This window comes from Propithecus coquereli, unplaced genomic scaffold, assembly GCF_000956105.1.
Source record: "Propithecus coquereli isolate 6110/MARCELLA unplaced genomic scaffold, Pcoq_1.0 Scaffold54, whole genome shotgun sequence".
Taxonomy (NCBI): Eukaryota; Metazoa; Chordata; class Mammalia; order Primates; family Indriidae; genus Propithecus; species Propithecus coquereli.
This window is the reverse complement of record NW_012151285.1, coordinates 101,966-113,259: the sequence shown is the minus strand read 5'-3', so window position 1 is coordinate 113,259 and position 11,294 is coordinate 101,966. Positions and strand designations below refer to the sequence as shown.

General features: G+C 46.1%; 1 protein-coding gene across 1 annotated transcript in view; it reads right to left on the bottom strand.

Moving 5' to 3' along the window:
- The window catches only part of RCAN1 (regulator of calcineurin 1), a 105,051-nt gene extending 97,973 nt beyond the window's left edge, over window positions 1–7,078 (bottom strand). Inside the window, exon 1 of the mRNA XM_012657392.1 lies at window positions 6,704–7,078. Within this exon, the coding sequence (XP_012512846.1) occupies window positions 6,704–6,946 (243 nt within the window). The 5' untranslated portion in view covers window positions 6,947–7,078. The remainder of the gene's footprint in view (window positions 1–6,703) is intronic.
- Between the last annotated feature and the right edge of the window lie 4,216 nt (window positions 7,079–11,294).

The window sequence follows — 11,294 nt, the reverse complement described above, 5'->3', positions numbered from 1 at the left end:
TGTAAGATGGGCCTTGGGCATCACATCTCCTGGTATTCATGCCCCTGTGCAAGTCCCTGTCCTGCAGTGTGATCTGCACTAATTCACCTGCTTCCAACGAATAGAACACAGCAAAAGTGAAGGGATACCACTTCAAGACTAGGTTACAAAAAGACTGTGGATCCCACTCAGTCCTGCTTGCTCGGAGGGAAGCCAGCTACCACGCTGTGTGCCACCCTATGGAGAGGCCCATGTGGCAAGGAACTGAGGAAGGCCTCTAGCCAACAGCCACAAAAGAATTGAGGTTCTCAGTCCCACAAACCACAAGAAATCCAACCCTGCTACAGCCACGTGAGTGAGCCTGGCAGTGGATATGTCTGCTTCAGTCCAGCCTTCAGATGAGACCACAGCTCACACTTTATTGCAGCTGTGGGAGAAACTTTCAGGAAGAGGCATGAGGCTAAGCTGCTCCCAGATTCCTGACCCACAGAAACTGTGAGATAATAAACATGCATTGTTTTGGGCCACTAAGTGTTGGGTTAGTTAGTCTAACCTATATGTTTACTGTGACCCAATCACTTTGACAGGCATGTTATGTGCATCATAAGGTGTAAGTGCTATTAACAGCCCCATTTCACAGGCAGGGAAACTAAGGCATAGGCCAGGTAAAAAGCTTCCCAGTAACATGGCGTAAGTGGCAAAGGTATGCTTAAGACCCATACCCTTAACCGTCCTTCACTGCCTCTTCATGTTACAGACTCCACTGGGGAACATGAGCATATTAAGCCCAGTTCAATTTTTAGAGGTGGAAATAAATAAAAACATCCTATCCCAACTAAATCAAATATAGTAGAAGATTTCTACGATGATTGGAATTTACACAGCATAAGGCCAATCCTTTCCCCAATGTCAAAGTTTACGTTAAGGTAATTAGTATTCTCCTGATGTTGTATTTTGAAAATGGTTCTGTTTTTCCCAAGGAGGGCAGAAGAGTCATTTTTCCTTTCTATTGCCATGTACGGCCCCTTAATGCTCAGGGAACACAGCAGAGTCATCGACAGTCTCACTGTCAGCGTCCCCATGTTGTGACGGTGATTAGTATTTACAAAGGAAAAAATTCTCTCTCACAACTGAACTGCATTTCAATTGACTGGCACTCCTCCACAGCCCTCGAAATGAGTCCTAATGATTCTGCACAGAAAATTTACACCAGGGGTCTACGCACCACGCACACTGACGTATGCACAATGACCACTACCGTAACAGGAACGGTGCATTCAGAGAACTGGGCGAAGAGGTCCCTCAGTGACATGCATAAAAAAGAGTAGATTATGGTTTTTTTAACAGGAAAGAAACAAAGACAAATAATATAGCCTGAAATATGAACGCTGGAACCAACAGCCTCTGCTTTAGCTGTTCCGCTCTAGCACAATGCCTATTTTTTTGTTCCCTTATGTAATTGTCCTGAGGCTTGAAAAGTCGGTAGTTGCAGGCAGGGACCGTTAATGCTATTGCTACCGAAGAAAAAATGCTCTGAGCAATGCATGGTGGCGGCGGATTGAGCTGAAAAGGAACCAAACACTTGTCAGGGAGCGGAGGGAGTGGTGAGGAGGTATAAAAAGAACCCATGGATGTGAAACACATTTATTTAAAAGTCAGAAATTCTAAAATTAGAGAAATAGTGAATAACTTCTCAAATAAACTTTGAACATATGTTAACAAGTAGAATTTTTTTAACATACAACATTCTCAACATTCCCAAATAAATTAAACCATACCATACTGGAGAGAAGATCATTTAAGGGAAAATTTTATTCACAATTTAAGTCTGAGAAACCACATGCCTCACCCTCACACTAGGGTGAAAAGTGAAAATGGCCTAAAACTGCCTGGATTTTCCAGTGTAACAGAACCCAACTGTTACTCTCCTGCTGGGATGTCACATTTTACAATATGCTGCGACAGACCGACTGAGAATAGGAACAGGCAGAAATGCAGCCCGGTATATACAACCTTACAAGCAGAAATTATGTATTAATACATCAGCTGTGCCGCAATCATCAAATTACTGTTGAATGATGTCTTGTCTACCAAAAAACAAGTTTGGGGAGGCTAAGGCCATGATCTGTCCATTGGGTGCAGAGTGAGCAGCCCAGTGTTGAAGCAGAATGCTCTGATCTCATGTGTCCGGCTGAGGGTCGGTGAGCCTGCACTCAGGCTACAAGGTCAAACAACACTCCAGGAGAAGGAAGCGCCCAGACCAAGAGCCTGACTCCCATTTCAAACTCGAAGAAATCAAGGCACAGAAAGGTAAGTTATCTGGCTAGAACTGGAACCCAATTATCAATTTTTCAGTTATCTTTCAGGATATAATGATGCCCCTGGTCAGGCAAAGCCCCTTCCAGCTAGGACGCTGGTTCTCAACCTCAGCTAACAATTAGAATCACCTGGGGAGCTTTCCAGGCGATTCCCAGCTCCTGAGACTGGAATCCAGTTGGAGTGGCCAGGGCATGGGAAGTTTTCAAAGATCCCTTTGAAAGATTCTAATGTATGACTAAGCTTGGAAGCACCGTTCAGGGGACTCCACTGATACAAAGAATTGAAGAATGTCACTTAAACTCCTCTGATGCTGATCAGAACACTTTGTTATTAAAAGAAAGTCATGAAAGCATCCATCACAAATCTTAAGTGAGCATTTTTTTTTAAAAGAAAAGTGAGTTTATTCACTAGAAGAGAGTAAATTTTTCTAGGATTTTGACTTAGCCTTCGAGCAAAGCTCCATCAATCAAATATACACTCATGTTTCAGACAACTGAAAAAAGGGTTTTAGTTTCCATTACTATATACAACTATATTTACTGCTTGGAAACTAACAGAATACGATTTCGGAACTCCTAAATTCTTGGTTAGCTTGGTGATCACTGAATAAACTCTTATTCTAGGGAACCAACTAACCATTGCCAGCAGTCCAAAGTACATGTAATTACTGGTTCAAAGTACTACTTTGCTGTTCTAAGTAGAAAAGAAAAAAGGCTCACAAAAAGAGTACCAAAATGGAATATGTTAAGCAAATATTTGTGCAAACAGAAAATAATTTTATTTTAATAAAAGTTTTCATTCACTTGTAACAGTGTGAATCTCTCTAATATTATTTCAAATAAATGATGATGCACTTTATTTTTTTAGATAAACATTTAATTATGATATTCGTTATAAATTCTTTACAACATTGATGCTGATCCAGCTAACAAAAACAAATCTTACATATCAGACCAAGCTGTTCTAGTTACAAAACAGCTTCCAGTGTCAATTCTCAAAAGAATTAGTGGTTCAAGTAAATTTCTTTCTTTCCTTTAAGACTAAGGTTACAGAATCCTGTGAACATATGTAAAGAAGTTTGACCCGGTCTTTTCTCCTCCCACCATCACTCCCAGGGGTCCCTCCAACAGACTGGATAAGGAGAGGGGATGGCCAGACCACAAGGACTTTTGTCAGAACTACAGTTAATGATCTGTCTACTCAAGGTAGATACCATCAACCTACATACAGTAGACTCGCATTTTCATTATATCACCCAAAGGTGACACACCAGACTTAATAATAAGGCTGTTAGGTTGAAACCTCAGAAGGCACATCCTCCCACCCGGGGGGATGGCTTTAGCCAAATGAGGAATGATCTACTTGCTGGAAGTCTTACCAATGACCTGCCATGGTTTTAGCTCTTATGTTGCCTACTGCACGGAGCTATTTGCCTTCGGGGACTGGCACTCCCTTAGCCCAGCTGGTTTTGGGGTCTTCACCTATTGCTGTACATCTTATAGGACCCTAGGAATGGGCAGCCTGTGCATAATCCCTGCCACACCCTCATTCTGAAGCTCCTGATCCTCCACATGGAGAGGAGGTGAGCCTGTCCCTTTCTCCATCTCCAACACCACCGTCCTAGTCCCATCGTCTCCCCGCCTCCCCTGGACAGTAGCAATGGCCTCCCAGCTCATCCCTTGGCTTCCTCTCTAGCCCACCCACCTTCCTTCCGCATGCCATTCTCCAGCCTCCAGGCCCTCCATGGTACCATTCCCACATTCCCTGGCTGCTCATCCCACCTAACACCACCCCCCTCACTCAACACTCTGCCAGGCCAACTCTTTGGTGCCCTTTAAATAAACTGATTCCACCCCGCATTGGAACTCTTAAATCTGCTTTCTCTCTGGATGCCAGCCACACAAACCTCTCCCCAAGGAGCTTCCTCCTGTCGGCCCAGCCCAGGCTGTGCAGAAGCCTTCCCAAGCCACTCCACCTAAAGTGGTTCCACGCTGACTCCTCTCATCCACACAGTCCCCAGATCCCTCTCTGGGCCCTGGGAGGCTGACTCTACTATGGACTCCACTGTTTGGACACTCCTGCCTCCTCTTGGCTGCCCGCTGAGCTCTGCCAATGAGACCAGAGACCTCGGTATTTCTCCCCCACCTTCTCTAGGGCCTAGGATCTCAATTCCACACCTACAGGTCTACAGCTCCCCCAGGCTGCTCCTCCATAGGGTTCCCTACACATGACTTTCTCTCCCAGCTCCAGCTTCTGGCTGTTGCCCATGGCTGCAGGCCTGAGCATCCCTTGTTGATTCCCTCGGGCCTGCCCCAAGTCACGAGCTCTTCAACAAAATCTCTGGAACCCCACAGTGTGTGTCCTGCTTGGGACCTGACCACTCCCACCTAGCCCCCTCCCCATCACTCTCTATCACATTATCCTGTTTTATTTTCTCCATTGCATTTATCAAGATCTGAAATGACCTTGCTCACTTGCTTTTTCCTATTTTCTGTCTCCTCCTCAACCATTAGAACCTACGTTCCTTAGAAGCAGGGAGCTTGTTATGTTTACCACTCTATCCTCAGGGCCTAAAACAGTGCCTGGAACATAGTAAGTAAGCATTCAATCAAAAAGAAGAAAGAAAAAGAAAGAAAGAAAGAAAGGAAAGAAAGAAAGGAAAGAAAGAAAGAAAAGAAAGAGAGAGAGAGAGAAAGAAAGAAATGAATGAATGACGCAGGGCCAGCCCATTGTCTCTGCTCAAAATATCACCTTATCAGTGAGACCTTCCTGGGCCATTGATGTAAAACAGCAATCTCCCTCCCCTTCCAGATCTGCACAGTCCCTCGTGCAGCCCTCCAAGTCTTACTTCTTCCTACAGCCCATCACCTTCCAATATATTTGATATTTGTTTATTGTTTGTTTTTCCGCCAAAACAAAAATGTCAGCCCCGAAGGCAGGAATGCTATTTTATTCACTGATGTAGCTTCAGAGTCTGGAACAAGGCCTGGCACATAGCAGAGTCTCAATAAACATTTGTTAAAATGAATCACTAGCAAAGTGGGCAAATTTTCATACAACACAATTTCGGGATTGTCCCCAACACTGGAAAGAATGCAAAACTATGAACTGCTAGATACCCAAGCAAATAAGTGTAGTTTTACATGACTTGACCTTGCTCCAGCAGAAAGATAGACTAGGACTCTTGGAAAACAGTCTGAAATGCTAGCTAGCACTTATCCTACATGGAGAAGAAACGGTTTTAGAGTAAGAGCAGTAAGACCTAAGTTCCTGACAATTGTTGCTCTAGAAAGCATGCCCGGAAGCTTACCTAAAGATGCAGTCATTGTAAGTCCTTTCTGAAAGTAAATGGGTATATAAATTATAAATAAATGAGACTTAAGCACATCATTCTATGTTCCACAATGGTGTTCTATTGGCAGCAGCCTTCAACGGCAGTTCTTTGACAGTATAAGTAGACCCAGAGCCAAGCACTGAAAGCATTGCTTTTTTTGACAGCTGCTCTCCTAATGGGGCATCTCTCAAAAACAGGTTTCATTCTGCAACGCCTACATTGTCCAAATTTTATTCTGCACAATAATTACAGATCTGAAATAAATTCCTCCTCCCCACGACGATCATTGATTACTCATACCTGCCCCCTCACCCTCCAAAGTGTCTAAATTGTGCGGATTTGGGACGAAAAAAATATACATACTGAGTGTCCCCGATGGTAGCATGTCACACCTTCAAGGGAGCAAGATTCCGACTAAATATCCCAAAGGCCTACTAAATATCCCAAAGGGAAGGTCCCCTTCCCCCAACACCATTCCACCAAAGCTGGCCAACCGCAGGGTAATGAGCAACCACAGATCCTCACCCAAACATTGGCTTTTCTTCCAGTAGTGCAGATTGAGAATGCAGAAACGTCGCCCTATTTATGAACGGTGAGTCACGTCGCCACTCAACGTCTGTTTCCTCCTCCCTATGAATGAGGTGACCCCCTTCTCTAGCGAGTAAATGCAGGGCGATGGCGAAAGCCCAGGGCGATGGTCCGAGCTCCCTAGCCGCTTCGGGTGCTAATTCATCCCCGGAGAGTCTACTGCTTCGTCGCCCCCCGCCCGAGTGACACCGAGGGCAGGGGCGTCGCTGGGAGCCAGTTACGAGCCCTGGACCAAAGCGAACCTCTGGAAACCCATCGTGAGAGGCGCGCGTCCCGGAGGTGCTCGGGGACACGGGACCCTCGGGGACATACAACCGCTCGGCTGCGCAGCCCGGAGGGCCGGGGCGTCGCGGCGTCCCCAGTCGTCGCCCGCCTCCCCGCCCGCCCGCCCGCGGCCCGGACCCGGGCGCTGCGACCCGCGCGCCTCCTCCGGGCAACAAGTGTCCGCCCTCCGCCCCGACGGCCGCCCGGCCCGGCCCTCACCCGGCACAGGCCGTCCACGAACACGCGCGGGTCCAGGTGGCAGGCGATGGTGGCGCTGGGCAGGTCCTGCAGGTCCACCTCCTCCATCTCGCAGTCGATGAAGCTCCAGTCGCCGCCGCCCTCGTCCGCCTCTGCCGCCCCCGAGAGGGGCGTGAAGGGCCGCAGCGTCACCCCGGGCCGCGCTAGCGCCTCGGCCGCCTCCTCCGCCGCCCCGAGCCGGGGCCCGGCCAAGCCGTCCTCCATCCCCGCGCTCGCGCCCGCGCGTCCCCGTGCGCCCCCGCCGGCTGCGCCGGGATCGCGCGCTCGAGCCTCCCGCTTCCCAGCCCGCGCCGCGGCCGCCGGCTCCACGGTTAACCTCCTCGCGATCGCGCGGCTGTCGGCTGTCGGCTGCCGGCGCTCCCCACCGCTCCCCACGACCCGGCCTCCGAGCGCCGGCTCCGCCCGCCTCCGCTCCGCGAGGGAGGGGCAGAAACCCCGCTTGGCACCCGGCCCGCCCAGCCCAGAGGGCCGACCACCCGCGGGTCTAGCGGTAGTCCCTTTAAGGCCGACCCTCGTTGGGTTGTTGCACCCCGCCCTTCCAGGAGTAAAGGCCAATAAAGAAACAGAATTCTTCTCACGTGATCCTCCTTCTGCCGCCCAAAGTCCGAAGCCTCTGGGTGGCCATGTTGGTTAGGGGCAAAGTCCTCGTAAGCCAGTTCCGCTTTTCTGACAGCTGGTGCCAGCTGAAGAGCGCCAGGCAGGGTCGTGGGCCCTTGGGCCCTTGGGATGATAACTGGAGAGGCAGCGCTTTTGTGGTTCCCATGAGGTGACGTTTTGAGGTACATGCGCCAACTCTGGGGGATTTAAGCGAGATCTGGTCCTGGCTATGGCTCTGTGGCCGTTGGCAAATGTTAGATGCCTACCGTATATTATGAGATATAGTCGCAAATAAGGATTGAACTAGTCCATGATAACAACACCTTACTTTTATATTTTATCTTAGTCCTTATGCCGTTGTCCGAAATTCATATAAAGAAGTAATTTTTTGAATTACCACTACATATTATGTACAGTAGGAGATAACAAAAGAAGTAAGACATTGGTCCTTTCCTTTGGGGAATTTATACAGGGAAAACAGAGGACTTCAAATGAGCAGGTATCTCTCTTTCTGCAAAATAGAATTACTTCTTTGTGAAGGACAGTATCATACAGTGAAAACTTAGGTCTGAATTTCATCTTTGCTATTAATTACTTGGACAAATAACCTGAATCTCGGTTTCTCATCTAAAAAACGAGGTCATATCCTGTAAGAATTAAGTAAGTAGTTAATAAATGATAGCTCTGTCTATGTGATAGGTTCTTTGGAGGTTGTGAAATTTGACTTGTATTTTCTCCTAAAGTAGATTTACCCTCTAGTTTGGAAGTGCAACTAATGATAATAAAAATTATATCCAACTAATAGCTGAGATTTATTCAAAACTTTCCATGTGCAAGTTCTATGGTTGTTATTATGACAATCTGAGGGCACGTTGTGCCTTTAACGAGTTTAAATCCAGGAGAAGTAGTAATACCTCTGCAGAGACAACTCACAAAATAGAATGTGATGTGAGAATGAAGAGAAATTGGAACCATAGTACATTGCTGGTGGGAATGTAAAATGGTGCAGCCACCTTGGAAAACAATTTGGCAGTTGCTCAAAATTTCAATGTAAAGTTACCATATGATCCTCTAATTCCTCTTCAAGAGAAATGAAAACATATGTCCACACAAACATCTGTACACATAGCATCAGTATTCATAAGAGCGAAAAAGTGAAAACAGCCCAAGTGTTCATCAAGTGATGAATGGATAAAGCACACATATATCCATCCAGTGGAATATCATTTAGCCTTAAAAAGGAGGAAGTGCTGATATGTGCCACAACATGGATGAACTTTGAAAACTTGCTAAGTGAAAGAAGGCAGTCAGTCACAAAAGGCCACATATTATTCCATGTACCTGAAATGTCCAGAATAGGCAAATCTATAGAGACAGAAAGCAGACGAGTGGTTGCTAGTATCTGTGAAAGGAAGGAATGGGGAGTGACTGCTAAAGGGGATGGGGTTCCTTTTTGGGGTGAAGAAAGTGTTCAAAAATTAATTGTGATGATGTTTGCAAAACTTTTTGAATATACTAGAAATCACTGGATTGTACTTTAAAGGATGAATTTTATGGTTTGTGAATTATATCTCAATAAGGCTGGTATTTTTTTAAAAGGTCAAGAGACGGACGAAATGCAGCAGAGTGGATGACACTGCAGAGTCGCAGGCTCTCTGTAAACTCAGCCAGGCATTCTGAAAAGGGTAACAAAGGCATGAGGCACCAGTTTTGGAAAAACAACGCCCAGCCAACCCGTTGCCGGGTGGGTCTGTGTTGTTCTGGGTTCTTTCTTTCATTGCCGGCTTACTGTAAGCCGCTTACGGCACGCAAAGTGGGCCTGATGGACACATCGTTCGAGGGAAAAGAAAGCACTAACAAAACAGAAACCCGAAGTGCAGGCAGAGCAAACCCTCAAAGCTGGTTTTCTCCACTGTGTTAAGAGAGGAGCCAGCAAGTACAACCTGCTGGCAAGTGGCGAAGACAAAAAGTTACCTGTGATTGACTTTGGAATGGAGCTGGTCGTTACTCAGATACAAACCAAGTCAAACATTCCCTCCAAGTCTGCAGATTCCACTTCTCTTCTCTCCCTCTCTTCCCTGTTCCCCAGGCAGCAAAGTGGGTGATGTTTCTCAGTTCACCGACCAGACCTATTACTTATCTGTTTGACCCTAATAGTAATACCGGTCTCTTCTGTGTAGCTCTTAAACAGTTAATAGGTATACACATAAATTAGCTCACACCATCCTCACCAACAGGTGTTATTACTGCAGATTCTTAGAACTGAGGCTCCTAGAGATTGCATGACAAGCAAACAGGCAGCAAGTAGCAAAGCAGGACCCAACTGGGATCTCGTTCCAGCTCTGCCTCTGCCCCATGGGGCTGCAGGAAACAGGAACATGGGAAGGAACCAAAGAAATGTGGTGGCAAAAAGTACAGAGGAGAGAAAATAAGGCAGAGGAAAAGGAGAGGAGGGGACAAGAAGGGGAAAGACAGAGGTAAGGAGATTGAGAGCAGAAGATGAGAGATGCTTGAGGTTCAAAGCGAAGAGCAGAGATGCTGGTCCTAAGGGGAGCTGGGTGTCCGCAGCACAGCCATGCAGGGCACACTCTGAGACACCAGGGCCGGCACTGGGCATGGTGCTTGGGAGATAGAGAGCTCTTGAAATATCAGAGCAAAATGACAGAAAGCTCTCCATAAATGGGATTATCATCATGCCGCCCACAACAGGGTGCCCAGGACTCTTGCCTTATTGCAGGTGACATGTTTAGTAATACAACGGCACATTCCTCTTTCCACTTAGAAAATAAAATTGTGTAGTAACTGCCCCTTCGCCGTGCCTTCTAAGTTTAAGAAAGGCGGATGGCTGCGCCTTATGCTGTCACTGACACTGGCAGCATCATCAATGGCCTCTCCCCAGGAGGAAAATACAAGAGAATCTGTGAGCTGTCAACAGCACAGGCAGAAACTAAGCAAAACATACTTCTTGAATAGATTGCGGACGTTTCTAAGGGTTAAATCAACTGAACTTGGGAGCAATCTTTTAAAAGGCTGGGCCACCGTAAAACACGTACAAATTGCTCAAGCATTCGTTGGGGGTTGTTAATGGTGTCTCTCTTACCAGCTGTGGCAGCAGAACCTAAGCTCTATTCCTGTTTCCTGCTTTGACATCTAACTAGAGAGCCTTCCTTTCTCATTGGCTTAAAGGAGCTGATTTGATCCAGATCCTCAGATACCCAAAAGGGAGAGGAACCAAAATAGGTAAAGAACAGCAGTTCTTTAAAAAAAAAAAAAACAATGAGGGAGGGCACACATTTTAGTTTATATATCCTACCACCTCCCATTCATTTCCTCTCCTTACACGTTCTTCATGTCAGCCATTGCAATTTCCAAATATAAAAGGAGGAGAGGTGCTCAGAAAGCCATGTTTGGTTATTTTTGTTCTGAGCACCTGTCTCTTACATTGTTTGCAGCCCAGTTATGCAAATGCGTCTGTGGGTAAACCACTAGCCTATTCATTTGCCAGGTGGGAAAGTTCGACTCTAGGATACTTTCAATTACTTCCTATTTTGTTCGGAAATGGAAGGGGGCTGCATGCAGCAGGCACTTGCTGAAAGCTTATTAACCGAACCAAAGGCATTTCTGCACATTCTGAGAAATTATAGACATTTAAAAATTTTATTTAAGGTAGAAGGCAAATTGCTGACTTTCTACGTGTTTGCTTTTACAAAGAATGAACAGTTCCAAAGACTGCTGAAATGAATAAACCCCTTAAATAATTCAATCAAAAGTTTCTGTTTTGTTACCACCTATAAAATGAATAAAAATATCATGTATGTTGTTGTTCTTGTTTTGTTTGTTTGTTTTAGAGAAAGGAATCTTTTTTCCCTACTCAAGGTTCATTTTTAAAACAAACTCTTAAAAATTCCTATTTTTGATGGTCGTCTGATGCTATTTAATTCAGAAATCCAGTTAT